The 27466-nt window shown below is 45.5% G+C and overlaps 1 protein-coding gene across 1 annotated transcript in view; it reads right to left on the bottom strand.

The window, feature by feature from the left end:
* UBE2R2 (ubiquitin conjugating enzyme E2 R2) overlaps window positions 1–12967 on the bottom strand; it is a 54329-nt gene extending 41362 nt beyond the window's left edge. Inside the window, exon 1 of the mRNA XM_036403359.2 lies at window positions 12704–12967. Within this exon, the coding sequence (XP_036259252.1) occupies window positions 12704–12880 (177 nt within the window). The 5' untranslated portion in view covers window positions 12881–12967. The remainder of the gene's footprint in view (window positions 1–12703) is intronic.
* Window positions 12968–27466: the final 14499 nt, after the last annotated feature.

The following is a 27466-nucleotide window of genomic DNA, read 5'->3' as shown; positions in this document are numbered from 1 at the left end:
ATCAGCACCTGAAGCCACATCAGAGCAGCTTCCCAAGTTTCTGTCTACATGGCCCTCACTGCTGTGACTTAAGAGATTTACAGCTGCAACTGTACCAGCTTTGCATCCATTATCACGGATACAGGTGGTGGCTGAACCATGGCAACGTGGGATTAAGCATGGGCTGCAAAACCAACTCTAAGCTGGGTCAGTTCACGACTGGTGTTAAATATCATGCTGTTGCTAACAGACCCCACTGCTGTGCTTGAGACAGGTCAATTGCGCCACTGCTGCATTGCAGACATATTTAAATACGACAAAATTATCTCAATGGTTTATTAGTGTGGACCTTGGTGATCTGCCACGGTTGCTACAGTATCATTGGTAAATGCCCCAAGTGTTACTTTTAACCTATTTCCACAAGGTTAACAAAATTAGAGAAGGTAAAGGCTTTATATTCTGCCTAAAACTCAAACTGTACATAGCTATCACATTAAGCTGTGACTTAACATTATTTTGGTGAATAAATATTCTACAACAGTATTTATCAATGCATTTATAATTAAAGCAGTTAGAAACACCAGCTTTCCTTATAGAAGGAAAGGTACCTGCAGGTCAGTTGTGCTGTAGTTTTCTATTTAAAGTGCTTGCTAAGTGCAGAATTTGGCCTTCTGCCCATGTGTTTTAAGCTCAGTGTTGTGGCATAGCCTGGGTAATTGCACTTGGGGTGACAAGCACAACAGAACTCAGAGGCATGTCAGTAAGAGATTTCAAACCTTGTCTTAACTGACTGGAACCAAAACTTGCCCACAAAATGTGCCAACTCCACAACGTGCCACACCAGGCTGTTTCCCTAGCTGTGCTGCAGAGCTGCAAGCCCTTTCACACTTCCACACTTCAAATCCCACATGCTGGTTTCTCTATGTCGAGAGGCTTATTTTGAACCTACCCTTCAAAGCACAGGAGAGCAGATCTAGAGTGGCTGTAATGGAGGCGAACAAAAGGCTAGAGCAATTAATACAGTACAAGAAGAAAGTCCCAGAAGTGGAAATTAAAAAGCAGGGTGGCTTCGAACTCAGGGCAGGTCCCTCTGACACTTCAAATGATGAGGCAAGGCAAGGGATAACTTTGCCTCCTCCAATGAGGAGTTTACCCAGATTCTCCAGAATACACTCAGATTTATTTGTGAAGCCTGCATAGCATACGTCTCACAAGCCTACATACCCAGGCCCTGACTTGATGGCTTTCTCTTCAGCACCAGGAATGTCCCCCTCCTCCCCCAGGTTAAGTTACACAACCCCAGCTTTATTTTTTGCTCTTAGAGAATTGCCGCAGCTGCCTCACGGACAACGTCTGTGCAGAGGAGTGTGACTTGTCAGTACATCAGGTTCTTGAAGCTGGGGTGCTTCAAGAAACTGCTCAGGCTTTTATTTTTGAAAACCAGGAATAAGCAGAGGTTCTTATTGAAAAAAAAAATCTCTTTGCTTTTGTGCTTGAGGAGCCTGAAATCTATTCACTTAATTTCTTCAGCTATTCCAAAATTAAATACTGTACTTGTAAACATATATGTCTAATTTGTCTTGGAAGAAAGCTCTCCCATGAGTTATTTATAAAAAGCAAAACACTTTCTACCTACAGATTTAGTCAATTATGCTATTATGAGATATACATATTTTACATAAAGGCGTTAATTTAACCAGAATAATGAATACGAACCAGATAGAAGGCTTAGTCTCTATTCACTAAATTACTCTTACTCTTGTCAAAGAACATTTTATAAAATTCCCTGTGTGTCTACAGGGGTCCTTTAATGCAAGGCCAGGGTCCTTCACATGAGCACCTTTTACTGTCACTACAGGTGATGAACAAAGCACTGCAGTGGCTCTCTCATCCTGTTTGTGCAGCATCCAGAGACTATTCTGGACAAGTGCTGTGCTTCACCCACACAAAGGGCTTAACAGATAATGGATTCTGGCCTTTGCATGCCTTTCACCCAGTCTAACATCAGACTGTAGTGATTTGCATTCAGAGCAAATGTGGCACAGCAATATTTAATAGTTTTACCACATAAAGCTCAGCTAAACATGCACCAAAGAAGGCTTATTGGCTGTTACCTAGCAGAAGGTGTTTGGTTGGCCATAAAAGCATCTAGTAATAGACACAAACTTTCCTTGGAAGAAGCTGATTTCTCATAACCCTTTTATGTTCCTCTTCCATAAAACACCTCCTTCATAGTATTTTTTTTTTTACTAGAAAGAGATACAGCATAGAGTTTAGATGACAACCATACAAAACTCACCAGTTACACAGAGTTTGCTCCAGTTTGTTCCCCTGTATTTGGCACTGGTGAGGTCACACTTAAGTGCTGTCTCTAGTTCCGGGCCCCTCAGTTCAGGAAGAACATTGAGGTGCTGGAGCAGGTTCACAGGTCAGTGAAGCCGGTGAAGGGTCTAGAAGGGAAGTCCTAGGAGAAATTGCTGAGGGAGCTGGGGGTGGTTAGCCTGAAGAAAAGGAGGCATGGGGTGACCTTATCACTCTCTACTACTGCCTGACAGGAGGGTGTAGCCAGGTGGGAGTCAGGCTCTTCTCCAAGACAACCAGTAATAGGACAAAAGGACACAGTCTTAAGCTACACCAAGGGGAAGCTTAGGCTGGACATTAGGAAGAACTTATTCACAGAAATGGTGGATAGACATTGAAAAGGACTTCCCAGGGAGGTGGTGGAGTCACTGCTCCTGAAGCTGTTTAAGGAAACTGGATGTGGCACTCAGTGCCATGGTCAGGTTGGACTTGATCTCAGAGGTCTTTTCCTACCTACATGATTCTGTGAAACTTTTTTTTTCTAGAGCACAGAAGTCACTGTTCTGTACTTTGCAAGAAAAGGAAAGAAAAAGAAACTTCAAAACTTAATTATAAACCCAGCTATGAACTAATGTAATCTGAACAAAAAGCTACACAATCCAAAATAAACTGGAGCATGAAAGAGTTAAAGATACAACAGAACTGACCTCCAGCTAAAGCTTTCCTAGATTTGCTGTAGTATAACTTAGAGGCTCTCCCTAGCAAAATTTTTGTTTTAAAAGCAGACATCAGCCATCTTAGTTAGTACAGGTTAGATGCAGCCATGTCAAAAATACTTCACTGTTCTCCTGGAAAAAAGCATGGATGAGGCACTTGTGGACATGGTTTAGTGGTGAACAGGGTGGTGGGTGCTAGGCTGGTGGCTGGACTTGATCATAGAGGTTTTTTCCAACTTTAACAATTCTGTGTTTCTAAGCAGGTGAAAGTCATCCTCGTGCTCAGCAAAGCTGGCAGGGGACAAGATGAAACTGAACAAGGCTGAGACACCAGGAGCACCAAACAAGTCAAAAGTGGTGACCTCATGTGAGCCTGCAATCATGACTCAAGTACAGTTATTCCAGTTTAGAAGAGTTGAAGGAAGAGGGAAGATGCCTGAGGTGGGCTTGAATTCCAAGAGATTCCAAGACAAATAAAGAGGCCTGGTGGCATGACGATGACAAGTCTTTTGTGGCCAAGCATACCAGAGCCTTCCTCCATGCCTCTGCCATTGCACATATGGAGTTGATCCCACAGGGTGTGGCATTAGCTGCCTGGACAGCAGGTGAGATCCCAGGTGTGGTGCACATGCTGAAGACATGCCCATGTGACATTTCACAAGGCATTCCCATGAGGCACAGGAATGGGCAATGCTGTGCTTTAGGATGGTTATTCATTATCTTTACCCCAACCTGACCTGGTTCATCATTCAGGAATACATCCACAACTGCCAGCAGGAACCTCCCTGGCAGAGGAAGGTACCACACACCTATAGCAGCCATCCCACCACGGCTTCTCAGGGCTTTTGTTGACCACCAGCAGGTTACTTAGCTGTTTTCTGCGGGCAAAATATGGTCCCTGGTTGAAGAGACAAAGCATAAGTACATCACTTACATTAGAGACGTGAAAAAAAAGTGAATAACTACTTAGTAGATGTGGGATAAGCCTGCAAGTTGGGTGGAAATTAACAGTCATTTATCCAAGCTGAACATTAAGCAGATGCCTTGAATCTGTGAAATTGGAGTATCACCTCTAACAGCAACAGAACCCAGGCTCATTTCATAACACTGAGAAGAAAGTGGCCAAGACCAGCAGACTTCTTACCCCATCTCTCCTTAGTGGCAGCTGGTACAACTCCAATCTCTTTCCAAATGGAGTACAGTTATGGATGATATGGGTACAAGACCACATACTTAGCTATTACTGTAATTTACAACTGATCTCCAGATCTACTTTTTAGCCCCTTGTGAGTCTGTCCATAAACCTCTGAAGGTCAAAACCATCTTCAGTATCAAAAAATATTCAATAATACAGCCAGTTTCAAAATTCAAAAGCCCAAATGTCCACAGTCTCAATCAAGTCTACCCTACCTACCTAGTTTTTCCCAGTAGTGCCACTACTGTTGTACTTCAGGCCAAAGCCAGCCAAGCTTCATCCACACAAATCAAAGACTGCAACCAGCATGAAAAAAAAGAAAATCAGTTAAACTTCACAGAAATGATATTAATAAAATTTTGAAGGACATAAGCTTTCATGTTTCTGGCAGAGACTGAGAAATGGAAATCATTCCATATGTAGGTCTCAAAATTTTCATTTTTATATGCTCTAGTGGAAATAATATAGCACTATAAAATGCCTAGGTTCATTTAGAAGTGCTTTAAAAAAAAAAAGTAGCAACAGGTCCTCTACAGTCAATTGTCTAAACATGGCTGTGGTTGACTCAAGAAACTCAGAAAACTATACAAGAGAAGAAACATTACCATCATCCACTGAAATTAAACAGTAAGTTTTCAGTAAGAGCTGTGTCTCTACATCTTTCTTACTTAGCATTTTGAGTAACATGGACACAGCAATAAAAAAATGAGGTTAGGCAGAGATCCCACTGAAGTGGCAATATCATTAAGAAACAACTAGGCTTTTTCTTTTCATCTTAAACAGAAAGTACCATGTGCCTTCATCTGAAGCATCTGGGTAGGGGAATTTTGTTACCACATGAATGACAAATTAGAAGGGATTTAGATAATAGCTACAAGATACTTAAAAAGTACAGAAGAGATGTCAGCCTCTCAAGTTATACTGCTTAATGCACTGCTGAAAGGTAGTCAACTACCAGATGTGGGTCCAGTTACTCTTTTGCAGAGAAGTAGCTGGGAGCACAGAGATGAAATTCAGTTTTCTTCAATACATTATAAGAAGCCCATTCTTTTAATAAAGGTGAGTGCTTTTACAGATAGTTACTCTAGCCAAGATAAGCAAATACTTGCACACCAGTGTGGTTTACATCCATGAATAAGGGGCTTATACAAGCAGACTTCATGCAAGAACAAATGTGTATTCAGAGAATGTATTGTAAGTCAGAGCTACTCCATTGCGTGGCTTTTGTTTTGACAAGGCCAAAGAGAGTACTGCAAAAAAGAGTATTATTTCAGCTTTTACCTAGGTCTGACAGCAAAAGGTTTCTAGCTGCAGAGATGTATGAAGATTAATTTAAAACCAAAGAATTTTAGCACAATGGACAAGTGTCTATCACTCAAAAATGGACCCAAGTGATACAACTGATTAAACACTGGTCCTTGCACCACTTCAAACCGTGGCAAAGGGTGTTGTATCTTAACTTCTTCAAATATTTTGCTACAATGAACATTAAAACATATATTTTAAATACTTCACTAGGATATGTAACTAAGGGAAGAGTCACAAAGCTACTGCAAACATGTTCTTACTGCTATCAACTTGGATTTCTCAAACAAATATCAAAATTACCTGCACAATTTTTAAGACAACAAAGCAGTCCAAAAGGAACATATGTCATGCTTTTAGTACTGAAACCTTAAGTAGTAAGATACAGCCTGCCAGGCAGCCTTCTCTTTCTAAACCACGAATACTGTGGTACCTCCAAGTGTCACCCATTTAACATTCAGCCCCTTTATGTTCTTGTTGTTCTCTGGGTAGAAGCTTCAATTTAAAATGAACATCCAGGAAGTCTTGAGGTCACATTTCTTCAAGTCAAGCAAGATTCCAAAATATCCTAAACACACAGTAATTTAGTAGCTCTCAATTTTCTTTTCTTTGTAAGCCACTTTGGGCAAATGCATTTTAAATATTTCAGCAACTGTGACAACAGGCAATCAATCAATTCAGTTACTCTTGGCTACTAGTGCTTCAAAGGTGGGTACACAATGCCAAGGTTATTACTGTCAAACTGACCTGGTGAGATGGGATGCTCTCAGCAAATCACTAGCACAAAAGCTTAGCAAGATTAACTTCAATTCCCCTAACTTATAATGCTAGATAAAAACACTAAGTCTAAAAATGAATCAGCATTCTGGAAATAGCTGACTAGTTTTGTGTACATGCATGTGTGTATGTACACATCTGATCACGTGCAGCCCAAATCATAAGAGCAGCTGTATTTATGAGTCACGTCATCTCTAGTCCATCCACACTGCAGACAATGTGTAACTGTGACATTTGCAACTTGAACTCAGCTACATTTAAGTTCAGCATAAAACCTCCATCATTTAGCCCATACTATTAATTACCCTGAGCACCTGATGAACATGCCATAAACCACACAACAAAACTGCACATTAAAGATCAGAGTTAAGGTTCTGCAAGCATTTTTTCCTGGCATTCCCCACCCTCCAGATGCAAAACAAGCATTGTACAGCAGACCCAAAGTGCTATTAAAGAGAAGGTACCCTGTGTGGATATATTAACATGTAAAATAGCAAGGCTCTCCAGCATAAGAGTGACTTCAGAAACAGCAAGGTAAAAACATGTTTCAGTTTTGAAAAGTTACAGAGGTGTAAAAGCCTCAGACACTGGACAACATCACTGCAATACTGGATCTAAAGGATTTATACACAAAGAAAAAATTTTAAAAACCCCACTCTTCTAACATTATATAGTCAAAACTTTCCATTAATTCCTATAATATGAACCACATATAACTCTACACATTTTTAGTTACTATCTCTTGAACAGACAGACAAGAAGAGGCACAGTTCCTTGCATTGTTACCTGAGGAAAAAACCCTAAAACTCAAGTTCTATTTTACCTTATCAAAGGACCACTGAACAAAAATTAGGCAAACGAACAGTGCTCAGTTTACTCATATGGAAACTTTTCTGTTTTATTCTAATGGGATGGAAGATTGTTGTACAGCAAGCTCTCCTCTTGCTGTACAACAGGACCCAGCTGCACATGATCTCCTATGTTAAGGCAGTATCAGAACTGGAAACCACTATCTGTACTTCTCAGCACACACCACAGTCCTACCTGGATCAGAGGAGCCCTAGGGAAAAGACTGGGGGATAGCTGTCGCCATGACTTAGCCCATCTCCTGAGGATACACTGATGTTTGGAGCAGGCTACAGGATGGATGAGTAGTCTGTGCAGTCCAGAGGCACAGCCACCAAAAAACCTGTCTGCAACAGCAGAGTGAGGAGCAATGGGGTATTCCCCAGGCCTGAGAGTCTGGGACCATATCTGTGCTTTTGATCCATGAACCAACATTGGAAGAAGTCTTTTGCTTCCCTGCCTGCTGACAGCTTAGAGGGTCCTTGGCTTTTGAGACTGAACAGGAGCTCCATAGACCTGGAGCAAGCAGGGCCCCATTCACCTGCAATACCATCTCCCTTTGCTGCACCAAACCACTGCTTATTAGCATCAATGATACCTAAGGGCAACAAAATACACAGAGAGAAACTCTGTAGAACCTTGCAATGCAGAAGCCCATGTAAAGAAGATTTTGTATTGAGAGTACCTCACATTTTCATCCTGGCATTAAGGATATTTTTGAGTAATTAAATGTTCTATCAGTTATATAATTGTAAGTGCTTAGAAAACTTTTATTTGCTTAATTTTAAGCGTCACAAGAAGTAGACTACAACACCAAACTTTTAAACATGGTGTTCATTTTTGCGATCAGTTATTGGTAACTGATTGGTTCTCCATCTATTTCCTGCTCTGAAATCTTAACACATTTTGCAAGTTACTTTGAAATCAAATCACCTGGAAGAAGCTGAGATACAATACAGAACTCTATACAGCACAGGGCTAATGAATTACAAAAAGCATGGATAACAATGCCTTGACGAGTATTTAGCCCCTAAATTACTTGACAAAACTAATCATAATGCTTGGTGTTTTTCTCCCCTTCCAACTCATGTGTCAAGGCTTGTTCCTTCAAGTAGGAAAAGTACCTTATGAAATAAACTGCCTTAAGAACTATGAAACAGTAACTCTAACAATGTAGTTAATCTTTCTTGTTTCCTTTCATGCTAGGTATATTCATTTTAATTTACCCAGCCTGAATCACCTCTGAATGAGTTTTTAATATTGACTTTTTGTCTACATTAAATACACTTATTGACACAGTGTGCTTGGTCAAATCATGCTTCTGAGCAGTGCTAATGAAGTTTCTATTTGTACTATAATTTTTCACTTGTACCTTCCCTGAAACCCTGGCTCTCAGCACAACTGCAATACCATGCAACTAAAAAAATCAGAAGACCTGTCTTTCTCAAAACAATTAAAAACTGTCTTGCTAAGGTACAATTGCACCAAACATTCAGGACCTCAAGCAAGCCATCAGGAAACACTTTCTAATAGTCCTGCAAGTATCCACTGTTTGATCAAAGCATTGGGCAGAGGTTCATCAATCCCCAGGCTCTGAAGGCTCAAGCATTAAAGAAAGACAATGGATTTCAAGATAGGGAAGAATGGTCACCTGAGATGGTAAAGATTTCATCATGCACAGCCCTCAGCCATTGAGATCTAGCCCACCTAGTACCTATCAGCCCCAGATTACAGCATAATAACCTTTCTTGTGGTCATCCCTATTTATGTATCAGCTGCCAAAATTGAAGAAGTTCAGCCATGTAGCAAAGGACCCTCTCAGATGAGCCGAAGATGCCTATGGGATAAAGGTGGCATTGATGAACTGCTCACACTTAGTTCTGCAGACTGTGGCACATTCTGGTTCTCTGCTGCTCAGGCACTGCCTGCAAAACCAGACACATTTCCATCATTTTCAGAGCAATTCAGAACTACCACATAGCCCAGTGGAATCTGATCTGAAGACCCAACTTATCACACCATGTCCTTCAAAGCTGAGCTAAGAAAGAAGCAATTGTCACTATCTGTGACCTGGACACAAAGCATTTCGTTCTGAGAAAAATCTTCCCTTTGTCACTCAAAAAACTCAACAAGTGAATCAGCTGTAAGCAACACTTTAGAAAACAAGGTCTAACCCCATTTCACCTTTACACTTTGTGAGTGAGTCTGGGAACAAAATTAATTTCACCTAGTGCAGTTCAATACCTGTGGCCCAACAAAAGAGATTCTGCTAGAACTTTAGTCAAACTGGCAACTTCTTACTGCCAGCAGCTGAGGGACAGATATTTGATCTTATCACAACCTCTTTGAAGGACTTAACATCACTCTCCCTGAACTGTTTTTCCCTTGCCAGCAAAGAAGAGAGGTAACCAGTGTATGGAATAGCTCAACTCCTTCCTTGAGGATGGTAGTCAGGAACTTGAAGGTTGCTCAAAACCTTACAAAGCTATACAGCATGACTGAATAATATAATAATTCTTTTTTGATGGGGCTGTGACTGGGATATCCATATTGTCAACTAAGTAAGACAAAGGTTGATGTTACTTGCACTTCAGATGTCCACCTTCAGCTGCTCACATGAATGGGGTGGGGGGCAGCTGCATGTTCCCTTGCTGATACAAGCTGCTGTTCATATAGCTGTTGCTCCTGAAGGCTGATCTAGATGGCAGTCCTAAACCCTGAAGCACTGCAGCAGACCTGGGCATGCTATATTAGCTGATAAAATATGCTTAGACACTGTACTTGAATTTTTAAGAACTCCCTGACTTTATTATAGCCAGCACGTTGACGACCTACCATTTAAACAAATATTCAAGGGGACGTGTTCTCTGCTTCAATTTATCAGATGTTAGAGCTACAGACTTGCAGCTGAAACCAGAATCTGTTGAACCAGCTTTAGACGGTAGCTTCTGTCAAGGAGGTGCAGAGAGAGCTCTTCCCTCATTTCAGTTTATTCTACTACTCCAACAACCCAGAGACAAAGGTATCTCTCCAAGAATAAACAAGGTGCCGAAAGTTGATGTGACCACCTCTAAGAGCTCCCAAAACACAAATCAAGCAACAGTATTCCTCAATCAACATCCCAACACTTTCTTTATTGAAGTCACCTTAACCACAAGTTTTCCTTGAAGTATTTGTGCTCTAGCTCAACTAGAAGCCGGTGTACTTTGTCTCAAGTTCCTGCTGTTAAACTACACTTCAAGTGGAACACAATTCCCAAACTCACTGCCACAAAGTTGAAAAAAGTTACATCCTGTAATTGCATCTTTCTAATCCCACCTTCCTAACCTTACTAAACTGAAAACACAAAACAAGATGAAGCTAAATATTTCATCAAGTTAAGAAATACAGAAAATGAAACACATGCAAGGTAAGCACTAGATCAGAGGAGCACATACAATTAATATATTGCAGGAGTCACCCATCAAATAATGTTAGGGTACTATTTTTATCTCCAAGTGATTCCATAAGCAGAGTCTAACACATGTGAAGACCTAAGACAGAGAGCTGAGAATATCACTTCTCACAGGATTCTTTCTTCCGTGTCTCAGAAGTCTCAGAAGATGCATAACCAAAGACCAGACACTACAAAAATCCTCCATGCAGGGCTCCTCATGGAGGAAAGATGAGACAGAAACAACACACAAGAGATTTCAGCCACGGCACTTGAAGGGAATCCCACTGCTGGGGAGGGGTGCAAGCATCATGAGACCTCATCTTCCCACACTCAAAACTACCATCACAGGGCTGGTCAAAAGAATTTAGAAGAAAGGCACAGCCATTCAAGGACATCAAATACCCAAAAACCCAATCATAGTGCTGAGGTAAGGCAACTGGGAGCCTTGCCTAAATCTACACTTGTTAACACACATCCCAAATTACTTCTCAGGCAGCTTCAGCTTCTTTCCAGGAACAACTGCAAATATGCAGTCCAGAGAGCTCCCCAACCAAACAAAACTATTTCGAACAGTCATGATTTCTTTGACAAAAAATGGATGAGTAATGTAAGTGCAGGAAGAGGTCACCAGACCATTTGGATGTAAAGATGACACTGTTACCAACTAAAGGCTCCAGCGACTTCCTGAATAAGTAATAATGGAGGTGAGTCTAAGAATACACCTATCACACCTACGTGAGTAAGCCAGCCAAGTCATTACAAAAGGTAAGTCTTATGCCAAAGCCTTCCTTTACTTCCAAACAATGAGGCCAAACTGAACATGACTCAAATCTATTATTCCCCAAGCTACAAGTTATTTTGGTTTTGTGGAACAAAGCTCTTAAACCTTGACCAGACCAAGAGGCACTGAAGGTGCATGTTAGTCAAGCAAAGACATCATCCAATTTTTTTTTCAGTTTGAGAGAAGCCAAAGGGCATGAAATGGGAGATGCAGGAGCCACAACTAAAACAGTTAACTGCTGGGAGAAGCAAGCTCATGGGGACAATATTTTGCCAGAGATCAAGCAGATATCAAGCACAGAGGAGTGTGCCTATGCCACATATCTTCTGCAAGAACAAAGGTTTTCCAATTGCCTGTTTTAAGAAAAAAGTGCAACTCCTCCTCCAGTTGTTTTGATAATTTAAGCACACTCCCTTCAGTTCTTTTCTGAGATGGCTGTGCCAGATTTCTTATTTACTGTATTCACAGGAGTGGAAATAGCAACCACAAAAGTTTTTTTGCATTAACAGGAAGGCTGAGAAAGGAATTGAATCTACCTTCACCCATTATGTGCTGCTGCAGCCCTTTGAAGGCTGCCTTCTTAAAGTGTGGAGAGGAAGAACACAGGAGTAGAAAAAAAATTGTGCCAAACAGCCCTGAAGCCCATAGAGTCCTGAGGAAAACATCGCCTTTACCCTGAATTAGCCATCAATGAGTGAAGCTATCAAGGGATGGCTTGGAAGGCCCTTACTTTGAAATAAATATCACAGAATCATAAAATATTTGGGTTGGAAGGGACCTTGAAGATGATCTAGTTCCAACCCCACTGCCATGGGCAGGGACACCCTCCACTATTCCAGGTTGCTCCAAGTCCCATCCAACCTGGCGCTGAGCACTTCCAGGGATGGGGCTTCCACAACCTCTGTGGGCAATCTGTGCCAGCGCCTCAATACCCTCACAATGAACAATTTCGCCCTAATACCTAAGCTCAGCCTACTCTCTTTGAGTTTGAACCCATTCCCCCTTGTTCTGTCCCTAAACGCTCTCGTAAATAGTCCTGCCCCATCTTTCCTCTAAGTTCCCGTCAGGTACTAAAAGGATATGGAAATACGGGACTAGATGATCGTCAGAGGTCCCTTCCAACCGTAACAATTGTGTGAAATACACACAGAGCAGAGCCCAGGGGGGCAGCTCGGGGCGGGAGAACTCTCACGCCGGGCCGAGGTTCCCGCAGGAGGCTCTTTGGGGCTAAAGGAGCAGATTGGCAGCGCAGCGGCGGCTGTGGCGCGGCTCCCCCTCTGCCCAGGCCGTGCCCGTGCCCCCTCCCGCAGGCCCGGCCCCGGCCCAGCCCCACACCGCGGCCCGCGCCGCGGGGGAAAGGCCCGTACCTTGAAGTACCCGCCCTCGTAGAGCGTGTTGGGGGGCCCGAAGATCGCCACCTCCCAGTTGTAGAGGTCGGACTCGTCGACCAGGGTGATGCGGAAGCCTTCGACCGGCTCCTCCTGCAGCGACTTCAGCTCCAGCATCAGCGCCTTCTGCGAGCTGCTCATCTGCTGCTGGGCCATGGCGCGGCGCGGCCCCCGCCGCGGCCGCCTCCTCGCTCCCGGTGCCGCTCCCGGTGGTCCTGGTGCCGGTGGTGCCGGTGCCGCCCCCGCCCCTCCCCGCGCTGACGGCCCCGCCGCCGCCACTTCCTTTTGTGACGGCGCCGCTCGCGCTGACCTCAGCGCGCCGCGCCGGCCCCGCCCCCGCCGCTCCGTTAGCCACGCCCCCCGCGCTCCCGGGCCACGCCCCCCCGCACGCCCGGCCGTGCCTCGGCGCACAGCCAGGCCACGCCCCGCCTCGCCCCGAGCCACGCCCCGCCGCACGCGCTGCCGCGCGCCACGCCCCCCGCCGCGTGCCTTTAAAGGGGCCGCGCTCGCCGCCGCTGTGGCCGCCCGGGAGGAGGAGTCAGGGGGGGAAGTGGGGATGGGAGCCAGACGCAGGGTTGTGGTGTAGCGAGCGATCACAAAATCACAGCATCAAGTCGTTTGGAAAAGATCTGTGACAGCATCATAGTCCAACCTATGACCCAACACCAACTCTGAGTGCCTCGTCCAGCCTTTCCTTAAACAACTCCAGAGACAATGGCCCCATCACCTCCCTGGGCAGCCCATTCCAATGCATAATGACCCTTTCTGTGAAGAAATTCTTCGTAATGTCCACCTTGTGCCTTCCCTGGGACAGCTTGAGACATTAAGCCATTAGCGAGTGTCCACAGGAGGGCCTCAAGGATGTTAAAGGTTCTAGAGGGTGGCTCCTCCGTGTGAGGAGCAGCCGCGGGCACTTGGCCTGTTCAGCCTGGAGAAGAGACTGAGGTGAGACCTCACTGCAGCTCCTCGTGAGAGGCAGAGGACAGGCAGGAACTGATCTCTTCTCTCTTACAGGACCTGAGGGGATGGCATCAAGCTGCGTCAGGGGAGGTTTAGTTTGGATATCAGGAAAAAGTTTTTCACCAGAGGGTAGTTGGGCAGTGGAACAGGCTCCGCAAAGACACAGTTCAAGAAGCATTTGGACAATGTTCTCAGGGACAGGGTGTGACTCTTGGGGTGCCCAGTGTATGGCCAGGTGTTGGACTCCATGGTGCTGGTGGTTCCCTGCCAACTCAGCTTAAACTGTGATTCTATATGCCCTCCCCCTGTCACTGGCTGCCTGGAAAACAGACTGACCCGCAGCTACACCCTCCTGTCAGGGAGCTGCAGACAGTGATAAAGACCCCCTGTGTTTCCCCTTCTCCAGGCTAAACACCCCCAGCTCCCTCAGCTGCTCCTCACAGGACATGGATCCCAGACCTTTCACCGGTTCCATTGCCCTTCTCTGAAATTGTTCCAGCATGTCAATCTCCTTCCTGGGTTGGGGGGCCCAGAACCGGACACAGCACTTGAAGTGCCTCACCAGTGCCAAGTACAGGGCAAGGATCATTTCCCTAATCCTGCTGCTTTTATTATTATTGATCCAAGTCAGGATACCACTGGCCTTCTTGTCCACCTGGGCAAACTGCTGTTGTCTCATGTTCAGCTCCTATCAAGCAGTCCCAGGTCCTTTCACACTGGGCAGCTTTCCAGCCATTCTACCCCAAACCTGGAGCTGCAGGAGCTGTTGTGACCCAGGGACAGGACCTGGCACTTGGCTTTATTGAACCTCACACAATTGGTCTATCCAACCAGCCTGTCTAGATAGTCACGGGTCATGAGAGGGTACAACAGCGCATGGTTTGCCCACTGACACGCACCCGTGGTCACAAAACAGATGTTTTTGTACAGAGCATGGTTTTTGAGGAGTGAACTCACATGACTCAGGGCCCCATAGAAATCCTGTAGCAGCTCCCAAGCTGCAGTAGGACGCAAATAGACAGCTGCCATCCCTCACCCCAACATGTTGTTCTCACATTCTCCACAGATGTGTGATGTAGTCACACCAGAACATACCATTTCCAGCCTTCCTGCCATTCCGTGGCTTGGCTAAAGGTGAAAAATGCTTGCAGAAGTGTAGAGATCTATCAAACTGTAAGCATGAGCCAGCACCTGTTCCTTAGTGAGTATTTAATGAATAACATAAATAATATTCATTAAAAAAATAAAGAAAGAAAAATAACAGTAATTGTCCAGGAAGAGGATGACCCATTTCTGCTTGGCATTTCTTTCATCCTTCTGCTCATGGCAGGGCTCAGGCCACCTCACAGGGGCACCTGCTCCTTGGGAAAACAGGTTGGATGATGTGTCCCATCATCCCTATGTCATTACATGGCTTCAAACTTCTTCTTTGCCCCCATCACCTCCCAGGCTTTCCCATCCCGATGACAATCCTGTAGACATGGGTGACCACTGGATCAATCTCCTGTACTTTCCAAAGCTATGGACTTTCCCAAAGGCACAGGACTGACAGCCAGGGCCCTGTGTGTTGGTGGGAGATCATGCAGCTGGGCAGCCTGAACTGCAGAGGGACCTTGAAGTGTCTCCCTGACACTTGGCAGCCTTGGCTGTGGCTCCTTCTGCAGACCTTGGCCCAGGGAGGAGAGCAGGAAGCAGCAGTTTTCCCCAAGCTCCAGCTGCTCCCAGGACAAATTTGCTGTTTTCCAGTGAAATGCAAAGCACCCTTCCCCTTGTCCCTGAGACTGCTCTGCTTGCCCTTCTCCTGCCTCTTGAGCTTTCCCCAGAGTCGCCCCCGTTACCGTCTCCAGAGGTGCCCAGCCCTGTCGGTGGTACCTGGACCAGGGCTTCTGATTGCCTCCAAGCTATAAAATACTCCAGCCCTTGCAAAATCCCATCTCACCCTGGACAATGTCCCTGTGGGGACTGGCATCAATCTTCACATGGAGCTGGGATGAGTTCTTGCTCAGTGCCACTGGGGTAATATGGAGCAACATCCCTCATCCATCAGGAGCTTGACTGATTGCTGAAATAAAGTGTGTGCTCCCCTACAGGGACAGGTCAGCCACTGGAACAGGTCAGTGGCTGTGGCTCACTCTTTCACCACCTTGGACTGAGCTCAGATTTACTGAAAGCTGCTTAATTCAGCTCTCACTTCCTCAGTGGGGGGCTGGAGGGCTGGATCATGAAACACTGTTTTTCAGAGAAACTGCTTGCAGGCCGGGCAGCACCATGCTGTGTGTGTTTTCTGGTGGAAGTTCGATCCCATGTTCTTTTTATTTATGTCAGTGGAATAGAACAGAAAAGAATTGACTGTTTCTGTTTCTGTTGGAAGGGACTGCAGCAATACTCCAATTCAACTGCCTGACCAATTCAGGGCTGACCAAAAGTTCAAGAATGTTGTTCAGGGCATTATCCAAATGTCCCTTAAACACTGACAGGCTGGGGGCATTAGCCACCTCAATAGCTTGCCTATTCTGTCCACCTACTCTGCAAAGAAACGCTTCCTGATGCCAAGTCTAAACCTCTCCTGGCTCATCTTTGAACCATTCCACGTGTCCTATCACTGGATACCTGGAAGAGCTGAGTACTTCCCTCTCTACTTTCCCTCTTCAGGAATCTGTAGAGAGCATTACCTCAAACCCCCTTTCTCCAAACTAGACAAGGCCAAAGTCCTCAGCTCCTCATCAAAAGACATTCATCCAGCCTTTTCACCACCTTTGTTGCACTCCGCAGGACATATTAATGGATCTTCACATGCTTCTTAATTTCTCCTTAGCTGATGGACATAACTCAAGCTGTGATTTCTGTGCTGATGCCAGCCAGCAAAGACCTGGTCTGTTAATATGGCATCCCAGCTTGCTGGTAAAACATGGATTTGCTCATGCGTGGAGAAAAATGTACAGGAGCCAAGCTCTTTTGGTACTGTACTGCCCTCAAAACATCTTTTTTTGCAGTCAGCCTCCAGCACAGGCTTTGTCTCAACCTGCCTCATGCTGGAAGAGATGGAAGAAAAAAAGTTTGGAGTTATTCAGGATTTATCTCTGCTTGATGCCTGTCTTGAATGTTAATGTAAGATGTAATCATGCAAGGCAAAAAGTAAAGCAAGCCCTGGTGTATTCAAGAGAGCAGACTGCAAATTTTCCATCATGTCTGCTTTCAGAAAAGGTATTGGTCTTTTTTCCCTCTGATTTTTTCCCCTTTCCTGCAAAAACATTCAACACTCAAAGAAAATAGAAACTGTTGAAGCAACAGGGCATTTTGAAGCCTGTGCTGCCTGGCAGCCCCCTCCAAGGCTCCTGCCTGCATTTCTGCCTGTGCTTTCAGGGAGGTTCAGCTGCTCTGCCTGGTGTCCCGTTCCCCTGAATCCAGGCTGCCCTGAGGCTAGGATAACTTTTTTGATTTTTCATATGGCATTTCTCACCTCCAATCACCTCTGATATATCATCATGAAAGGATGAAGCCTTCTTCTCCTCCTCCTTCAGCTGCTCTCCCATGGGTGGTCACAGCTCACCTGCTAGCAGCGCTTTACATGGGGTGTGCTCTGCCACAAACAGTATTGTTCCTTTTTATATTTTCTTTTATTTTCACCTGAATGAATCAGTTTGTTCTTTGGGCTCACAGAACAAGAAATAGGGTCTGATGTGGGAACATAGGTCTCCAGGCAAGACAAGACTCACTGGGAGAGGAGGAAGCTACACATACCATTAATCCAGTCCCCAGCAGCAGAACTTGTCACTGTAAACTGGACCCCAAGGTGCCACTAATACAATTGGTTAAATCTGACTTGAAAACTTCTAGGTCCTTTGCTTTGTTATTATCAGCTGTTTTTAATATCTCTCTTCCTCATTTATTTTTTTCTTCCTGTGAGCTGTGTTCACAAAGGATGACAAACTGAGAGTTAACTCCTCTGCTTAGCAACAGCAGAAGCTTTGAAAATGCAAACCTGTCTTGGTGTCACATTAGAGGGTTACTGCTCCATGAGCTGTCAGAGAGAGAGGACAAGAGGTGGGAAGATGTGGGAGTGCCTGTGTGACTCCATTCTCAGGACAGATTCCTCTCATGTGATACTTTTCACTGCTTTATCTAATTTCTTTCCTGAGTGGCTCAAAGGATGAGATACCTGTTCCTTCTGCAGGAGAACTGGATTCCCCTGGGATAAAATCCAATATCATCAACACCTTTTCCTCTCCTCCTGCCTCTTCCCTCCTCCTGTGCTTTGGTGAAACATCAGCAGGGGTCCTGGGGACTCTGGGCTGGACTTTAACACCTTCTAACCCCCAGCAAGTCAGATGGTAAAGTGATGAAGAAGATTAGGCAGGCAGTAGGAGTTCTGCTTAGCCTACAGCTACCCCACCAGGAGCCCTTTGTAGCTTAAGGAATAAGCAGCTGTTCCTTGGGCTGTATTGAAACAGAGCTGGACACCTGCAGGTCCACTTCATCACTGTCCTGCCCCAAAGTTGGTCCTAAACAGCTTAAGATATATTTGTCCAACCAGTTCTTTTGTATTTGTCCTTCAGATTGCCCAAAGTGGAAATTCATGTGCTCCTAGGTCAATGTGGTTCAGCTCTGGACTCAGCTTCTCTTCCTCTTCGAGACCTCATAGGTCTCCCCACCACCCAAATTTTACCCAGTTTTTTCTTACCAAGACCATTGTAGGGGTATGGAAGACAGAGAGAAGGGCCAAGATTATTTCCTCTGTCTCCTTCCTGAAGTGCCATTGCCCTGGTTGGGTGCAAATCTCCAGCAGAGGCCACAGAGCTGTTGGCAGCCCATCATTCCCACAGTGGCAGCAAACATTGCCTATGGAACAAGGAGAAATAGCACCTGGGGTTTGCAGGCTAGTTTTGCTGCCCTGGGGGGGCAGTAATGGAGGAATCTGGGGTTACTTCTTTTATTTACACTAGATACCTCAGTCCCAGACCAGACGACAGACAAGCACCATCATAATGGATCTCAGCCCTGACACAAAAACCCTGGTGCCAAAGAAAGATTTCCCCACAAAACTCTCTGAGCATTTAGTAAGGAAAATCAAAATGTGATTATCTGGTCTGCTGCCCAAGTGAACAATGCGTTATTAATGCATGGGATGAGTCTCACCTCAAAAAAAAAAACAACAAACAAAAACCCCAAAAGAACAGTTGCACAAGTGCCCTCACCTTCACATTGACACCTACATAAGTTCCTCTATCTGGGGAGCAGAGCATCAGAGTACTCAAGCGAAGTAATTGTCAATCTTTGAGAATAAAAGTCTGTCCACAATTCTCCTTCTGGCTCCCTCTCACCTAAAAATGGGGCAAGCTCATCCTCAGGCAGAACTCATCACAGGGATGAAAAGATGCTTTTGAGCATCAGTCAGCAGCATCTGGGTTAACAGGAGCCTCCTACATCAACGTAGCCACCAGCAGGGTAATGCAAAGTTTGGAAGATTCAGAGCAAAGGAGAAGAAAAATCTAGACAAAACCAGATCTTTAGTGGAGCTTATTCTTTTTCCTTATTTTGATTTGGCCTTTTTTCTGTTTGTTTTTGAATAAAGTTGGCTCTTTTTTTTTTTTTTTTTTGCCTTTCAACTCCAGTTTGCTCTTTTAAAATGGATGAAGTCCATCACAAGGGTTTGATAAAAGAGTGCTGTCACAATGCCTGCTTCTCCCATTCAGCTGATGAATAAATTATAAGTGCATTACAATGCTACTTCAGCTGTGATTCCAGGGCCTAAGGAGTGTGACGACTGTGACCTTAGTGGTTTGAATTTCCAAGAGTTTGTGTACCTGGCTGTTCAGGTCACCTTACACCTTCCATTCTGGGCTCAGTGTGCAGAATATCTGAGCCTTTTCAAGCTGCCAGCTACAGGGACAGTCTTCCAGCTGCCCACAGGGGTGGTGGTATGTGCTGTGGTCTTCAGAGATTCATGATCTCACAGAGATCATAGAAATGCTGAGTTGGAAGGAAGGGACTCATCAGGATTCTGTTGAAACCTGAAGTGACTGTTACCCCCCTCCAAAGCAGCAAGCTGTGGAACACAGTTCTTTATTGATGGGGCTGTGACTGGGGTATCCATATTGCTCAGTCCCAGGAATAGTTTCTGTGTTGGGAGCTGGAATTTTAGGTTCTTCTTGATGCGCAAGACATCCCTGTCTCCACCATTCTGGTGTGGCTGAGATGGCATGGATGCCAGCACCACTGGGATAAGGTAGCATGGGCTGTGCTCTGAGAGACATCAGCCTAAGCCAACATCCCCAGTGTTTCACCTTTGCCTCACCCACAGGATCAGCTCTGTGGGGTGGGTGACCATCAAGGAGGGACTAACAGCTATCCCCATTCCTGGGGATGAGCCATCTCTGTAGGCAGGCGTTGGCAGCAGAGTGAAGGAGCTGGAGTACACAGAGCAGCTGCCTGATGGATTCACCAGACCCTGCTTTAACCCTCAGAGTAAAGGGTACTTTACCCTTGTATTTCTGCAGAAGCCATGGTGGGGATGGATAGCATTTTGCAGACGGTGAGTGAGGGGGAGGAGGAAGCCCTCTGGTCTCACACCATTCCTGCTTAGGAGCACCAACACCATGTACCATCCTGAATGGCATGATATCAGCTCTTGTCAGCTGAGCTTACAATGCTCTCACTCGTTGCCATACCTTGGGTGATCTCTGTGGGCTTGTCTCCAGGATCAATGCACTCATCTTCTGCCAGTAACCCAAATGCAGGCCCAGCAAGGTGTAGATGAAGATGCATGGCTCAGATCTTGCCTGAGGCTTTGAAAACTGACCATAAGAAGACTTTCCATTAGGAAACAGGGAAGGCCAAGTGAAATGAATTAGAGCTTGCTTTGCTGAGGCTGAATTTGGCCTTTTTGTGACTCTTCCCGTATTAAATATGAACAGATCCAGAGGAAGAAAACCAAACTGCAGCATAAGCACCAAGCCCAAGGCATGGCCAGCAGGCTTGGGTGGCTGAATAGGAGAAGGAATCTCTTGGGTGAAAAGGCTCAGAGAGGGTTAGGGGCAGGGGATCCTCCCTTAGCATCTCCACCTCCAACTTCCTAACAAAGAGATGCTCTTCTGAAAAACTGCTTGTAGGGCTTGTGTGTCACATGTAATGTCTCACTCTGCTATGTGCACCAGTAGGTTGTGAGCTCTGGAAACTGCTTTGTGGTGAGTGTGAAGCAGAACTGGGCAGGGAAACACCCTTGCACCAATCCTGAAAACGGCTCTGGGCACTCATATGTAGAAAGGAAGAGGCTGAACTTTCCTGCAGGAGCCTGAATCATTGGGAGAGTAATTGATGCAAATTTCCCAGACAGGTGAACAAGTCTGGAAAAGCCTTCCTGCCTATCCTGAGCATGCTGAGAGATGCTGTCATCTCCACCCTGGGGCTTACTGTCCATGGAAATTTTGAAAGAACTTCTGTGGGGTCTTAAAAAAACAGATAGAAAACCACTGAGTTCACAAGGCTGAAACCCTCCAGCATTGTCCATGTTGGAAAGCAGTGCTCACACACCCTCTTGGAGAAGGGAGGGATGGGAGCCTGAGAGGACTGTTCAGGAGGTTGATTGTCTTCCTCTTGGCTCCACCAGCTGCTCTGCATTCCTGTCCCCTCCAACCACCCCTTGCTGGTTACCCCATTTCCATCAGCACCCTGTTGCAGACCTTGGGGCAACCACAGTTATATTCCTGCCTTGTTTTTGTGACTGAGGCTGGAGGGCTCAGACCTGCAAAAGGATCCCTGGGGCACATGGACAGGGTAGAGCATGGCTGTGCCCTGCAGGTGCTGTCCCTCAATGCTTTGTTGTGCCAACATCTCAATCCCCATCTACAGCTGCCTGTAAGGCCAGGTATATCTCCTCCAGACTTGTTTACCTGCTGTGAGATTTCCATTAATTAACCTCATGCTTATCCATCCTGCAGGGAACCCATTGGCTGCACCCACCTGAAACTCTCAATCTACAGTAGCTTTGGCACATCCCATTTCCTTGTCCCATCTAGCACATCTCAGACCTTCTGCCTGGCCTCTATGGCGGGTTCTTTCCCTCTTCTAACCTGCAGCTGCCAATTCAAGGGCAGAAAGTGTGCAAAAAGAGCCAACAGCCATGTTTGTGTCTGGATGTACATCAGGGACAATTCATTCTGCAGAATTCCCATTTTAAAGATGGAGAAAGCTCTGATGCTGTCCCGAACAATAAGCTGTGGTTTTTATCTCAAAGGGGTCTGGTTTTCCTATGTTTTTTTCCATTTCAAGGATCTAGAAGAGTAGGAGGGAGGGAGCTTAAGATCTAAGCCTTTGCATCAGGACCCTCATTTGCACAGTGCTTTAAATTAATATGCTTTTCTTCTTGTCTTTGACACATTAAGTGGTGCTGCAGGGGAGTCTTTCAGCTGGGTGAGCTGGCTGTAGTCCGGTCCTATGGGTCTGCATCTCCTTATCTCCAAGATAATCAAAGGCCCTTACTTTGCTTTTTCCCTGGGGAAGTTAAAAAAACTGTGAACATACTTTCCAGTGGTCAAGAAGAACTAAAAAAAAGGCAAGTTTTAGCTATTTCTCTCTTCATGCTGCCCCTTAGGTATGAGAGTGGGGTAAAGCAGAAAAGGCCTATGGGGTGGAGGCCTCTCCCTCCTCAGGAAAAATGTGCAGAGCAGGGGTTGCAAGATGGGAACAGAGGAATCAGTAAGGACTTTCAGAGGAGTGAATTCTTCTCTCTGCAAATAAGCAGCCAACATTCCACGAAGGCCACAAAAGTTAGATAAAAGCCTTTCTCCACCTCAAGCATGTTTTTCTCTCAGCATCCATTTTTAATTTATTTATCTGTTTTTTTTTTTTCTTTAAGTGCAGCGCTGGTGAGCAGTGCCAGGACACTCAGATCCTTCCCTAAGCATTAGAACATGTGCTCAGCTTCAGACATGCAGAGTTTTTCCCTAGAGTGAGACATACTTTAATTTACTTGAATGCTTACAAGCGAAAGAAATTAGAAGGGAGGGTTTGCTTATTTGTCCGATAACACTATAAAGCTGCTTCTTCCAGAGCAATTTTCAATGCCATAGGGCATTTTTCTGTGGGGCTTCTTCATACATGTGAAAATATTGTCCCATTGACTTTACTACCCTAATCTCATTTTTGTTTACAGTCATCTATACACTGACTTTCACATATTAAATATATATACATATATGTTTCTTTCACATCTACTTGCTGTTTAGAAACCTGCAAAAGCAGTCGAAAGTTCTGATAAGAGAGTACAATCAAATTACCCTGCTGTTACTCCTCATATTCTGATGATTAATAAATAATAAAAGCCATTTGAGTAATATTTTATCTGGGGCTCTTGGAAAATAGGAGCTCATTAAGCTCCTGGCTGTTCCTATCCATGGAGGTATTTCCGAAATGCTGGTAAAGCAGGAGAAAACAAAAGGATTCTCACTTATTGAATCATGGAATCAGAATGGCTTGGGTTGGGAGGGACCTGTAAAGAGCATCTGCTTCCACACCCCAGCAGCGAGCAGGGACATCTTCAACTAGAGCAGGTCGCTCAGGGCCTTGTCCAACCTGGTCTTGATGTTTCCAGGGAAGGGGCATCCACCACCTCTCTGACAGGCTGTAGTGGTTTAGCCCCAGGCAGCAGCCAAGCCCCAGGCAGCCACTCTCCCTGACGGGATTGGGCCAAGAATTGAAGCAGTAAAAGTGAGAAAATGTGTGGCTTGAGATAAAGAGAGTTTAATAGGAAAAGCAAAAGCCACGCATGCAAGCAAAGCAAAACAAGGAATTAATCCACTGCTTCCCATGGGCAGGCAGGTGTTCAGCCATCTTCAGGAGAGCCAGGGATCTATCACACATAATGGTTACTTGGGAAGACAAATACCATCACTCCAAATGTCTCCCTACCTCCTTCTCAACACTTTAGATACTGAGCATGATTTCATATGGTCTGGAATCAGTTTGATGAATTTGGTCACCTGTCTTGGCTGTGTCTACTCCCAGCCTCCTCTGCACCCCAAGTCTTCCTGGTGTGTGGTGGTATGAGAAGCAGAAAAGGCTTTGGCTCTTTCTTACCACTCAGCAATAACAAAAACATGTCTATGTTATTAACACTGTGTTCAGCACAAACTCAAAACACAGCCACATAACTGTGAAGAAAGCCAGCTCTGTAGAAAATTAACTCTACCCTAGCCACTGTACTCTAAACCAGCACACAGGTTTGTACTTTTTTTATAGCACAGACCTGAGAGCTGGATGCAGTGCTCCAGGTGGGTCTCAGCAGAGCAGAGCAGAGCAGAGCAGAGGGGCAGAATCCCCTCCCTGCCCTGCTGCCCACGGGGCTCTGGATGCAGCTCTCTGGGCTGTGAGTGCCATGGCTGGGCCATGTGCAGCCTCTCACCCCCAGCACCCCCAAGCCCTTCTGGTCAGGGCTGCTCTGGGGCTGTTCATGCCCAGCCTGTGCTGGTACCAGGGGTTGCTCCAACCCCAGTGTGCTTGGCCTTGTTGAACCTCATGAGATTCCCAAGGCCCCACTCCCCAAGGTTGTCCAAGTCCCTCTGCATGGCATCCTGTCCCTGCCTGTGTTTTGTGGTTATCAGTTTGGCAGTGGGCCCATTTGAGTCATATTTTATTGACATTGGAGGTGGTTGCCAAGTGAGACCCGAGACTCTGAGGGTCTCTGTCAGCACTAAGACTGGCTGCGCCAGAGATAGTTTGCACACAGAGAGAGGGATGACAATGCTCTGCAGAGTCCTTGGTGTACAGGGTACAGTGTATAGCCATCCAATGAAAATACTAATATAGGAGTAATGGAAAGCTTAAAGACTTGGAAGCTGTTTTGGGGACAGTGAAATAGCCTCTTTTTATAGACACAGCTGTAAAAACAGCCCAGAAGATTGAAAAGTGCTCCTATGTGTTGGGATGACATTGAATTCTGCTCCTGCTAGTCCATTCCTCATACAGCTCACAGGGCATCTTGACCGTCAAGACCATGAAAATATTGCACAAACTTTCAGAGCCTGATCTTGCAGCTGAGTCTGGGTCAACTGGGATGAGCTGTGCCTGCTTGAGGTATGTATTGCTTTGAATATTTTCCCTTTTTATCTCATTTTCCTATGTCACAGGAATGAAAAAGGAGATTTGGAAATTCTCACTGCCAGGTCATGGTTTCCCTCTGCCTTCACTTTATCTCATGTCCTTCAGGGTTGGTTTCTTGGCTTGAGAGCCAAGCAGCTGCTGCTCTATCAAGGCACTGCGCTAAGTGATTCCCCAGGCACTGTCTTATCTCCAAGGTCCTGCTTGCACAGGTCCTGATAGGTACTATCTTCTGTCCTCACCTGCTGGGGGCCACGTGTCCTGTCCCCCCAAACCTCCAGGAAGTGCTTTGCACAGCACAGCAGTGAGGTCTTGGGGCAGATTCACACAGGTAGATAGCGAACTTGTCATGGCCAGCATGAAGTTTCAGTGCTAGGCGCTTCTCTATTCTGGAATCCAGAAATAGCCCACAAGGACACATCTACCCCAGCACTTCTCTTCATGCGAGTCCACCCCTGGTGTAAGGAGAAGTGATACTTCCTGAGAATATCTCCTCAATGCCCGACCTTTTTTTTGTGACTCAGACTCCTTGAGCCAGAAGTGTACTTATACATAATAGCCTTCAAATTTTTCTCCCAATAATTTGCTTGGTTATTTTTGAAGGCAGATAAATTTTAAGCATTTGCAACATCCTGTACCTTACAGCTGCCCAATCTAATGATCTGTTTGGGTGCAGAATCATTTCCTTGGGGCTTGTTTTGATCCTGCCACCTCATAGCTTTTTTGATGCCCTCATCCTCACAATGGAGAAAATGACAAATGGTCCTTTTCTGTCCAACCACACTCTTGTAACCTTGCAGGCTGTACTATAACCTTTCCTTTAGTGTCTTTTTGTTCCAGAAGATTCCCAGCCTACACAGCTGTTCCTCCCATGGACACAGAGACCTTGTAGTGCTATGATAATTTGAAAATGGTTTCCTTTTTGCCTCCATTCCTTTTCTAAAAAGCTCAGTGAGTCTTAGGTACAACTCTACAGATTGTTTAAAAACAAACCAAAGGAAAGTTCCCCAAAATGAGATGCCCACCATCTGCCAGGTGACTTAAAATTGTCCCATGCCCATACTTTCTTCCTTGGAAGTTGCTGCTGTCCTCACACAGACTGCAGGACCTGCTTCCTGTGGGATCTGTCTCTTTGTGTTTCCTCACACACCAGGGAGAGGGGAGGCAAAGGAACCCCCTAGGACAGCAGAGTCATTCATTGTCAGCACAAAACAATAACCAGCCTGTTTCAGGACAGAGGCCCATCTCCCAGGGGGCAATGAAGCCTTTTGCCCATGGCTTGGTAATGCACAGCAGGGCAAGATGAGGTACCATTCAGCTGGGAGGCATACCTGACATGCCTGGGTTTTGGGACTTTTGGATCCACCTCTATTTTAGATAGTACAAAGCCTTCAGCTCTCTATGCAGCTGTCAGCACCTCCAGGAGGCATCTGGTCTCACCCTGTGTTCCCCTGACTCATCTGCGGGTATGTCTCTCCTGCTTTCTAAGCCAGGACAGGTAACTCCTTCTCTTTGAGATCAAACAAGGCTAAAGGACAGCAAAGGTTTGCCAAGATTTCCCAAAGCTGATGCCCAGTTTTTATTTTGGTGGAAGAACCATATGTAGAGCTCAAAGGTGTCTTCCCTGCTGGGGAAGAAGATGAATCTGACCTAAGCAGATGACAGCTCTGGCTCACAGAGCAGCCTTGCAAGGGCTTTAGGGGCCAGGAAAGAGGGTCTCATCCTAGGCCAAAGACAGAGTGCTTCTCCCTTCCATCCCAAAGTCACACCATGGGATGAGGCCACATGATGGGGACTCATCTCAATGCAAAAGGAGGATTCAACATTCACAGAGTAAGTCTTTTGCAAGGGGTTCCTGGAGTGGCAGAGCTTTGAAGCTGATTTCTGATAGCACTATCTTTGGTGGAGGTTTGAGTGGCTAGTAATGTGGTTCAGAGTGCCTCACTATCTTCCTCCCCATGGTGGAAGACTTGGTCTTTCTCCTCCACTCAGCTGAGCTGCCAAATTCCACTAAACAGCTCTGAAACATCTGCATCTGGAGGTGAGGCAGCCCCTGTGGGCTGAAAATCACAAACTAGGAGGAATGTGGCAGAGACACAGTCAACACTGTTGCTTAATCTCTGTTTTTATGAGAAGCAAAGGCAAAATGGAGAACTATGAGGGAATTCCCTGAATGCTCTTCCTGAATTCCTGAATTTGCATTCCAGCAAAACCCTCCACTGCTTTGACTCTGTTCCCCATCAGGTGAATGAGTATGTAACATACCTGTCTTGAAGAGTCATTGGAATGGGGGGGACTGAACCAAAGAATAAAAAAGGCCAGAGCTGTTAAATCTGAGTCACGTGTAGTTGAAGATTTTAATTAATCACATTGTCATCATCATCATCATCATCATCATCATCATCATCATCGTCACCCCTGCTGACGTTTCCCAGCAAAAAGGAAGTTGGGTTTGGAAAGGCAGGGAGGGCACTCACATTGCCCGGTGATTTGGCACTCAGAGGTTTAAGCCACAAATAAATAAAACTCACATTTGCATGTTCCCGGCTCTCTCCACTCCCTCTTGTCTCAGAAGCTGCCCTGAAGACTGATTTTTTTTCTGTTGTGGCGGGGAAACAGAACACTATTTTACTGCAGGGAGATTGCCCAGGGGTGCCTTGGTGGGACAGGCAAGGTATACGAAGTCAT

Source organism: Molothrus ater, chromosome Z, assembly GCF_012460135.2.
Source record: "Molothrus ater isolate BHLD 08-10-18 breed brown headed cowbird chromosome Z, BPBGC_Mater_1.1, whole genome shotgun sequence".
In the NCBI taxonomy this organism is placed as follows: domain Eukaryota; kingdom Metazoa; phylum Chordata; class Aves; order Passeriformes; family Icteridae; genus Molothrus; species Molothrus ater.
Note: the sequence above shows the minus strand (reverse complement) of the source record. Positions and strands in the feature narration are given on the sequence as shown.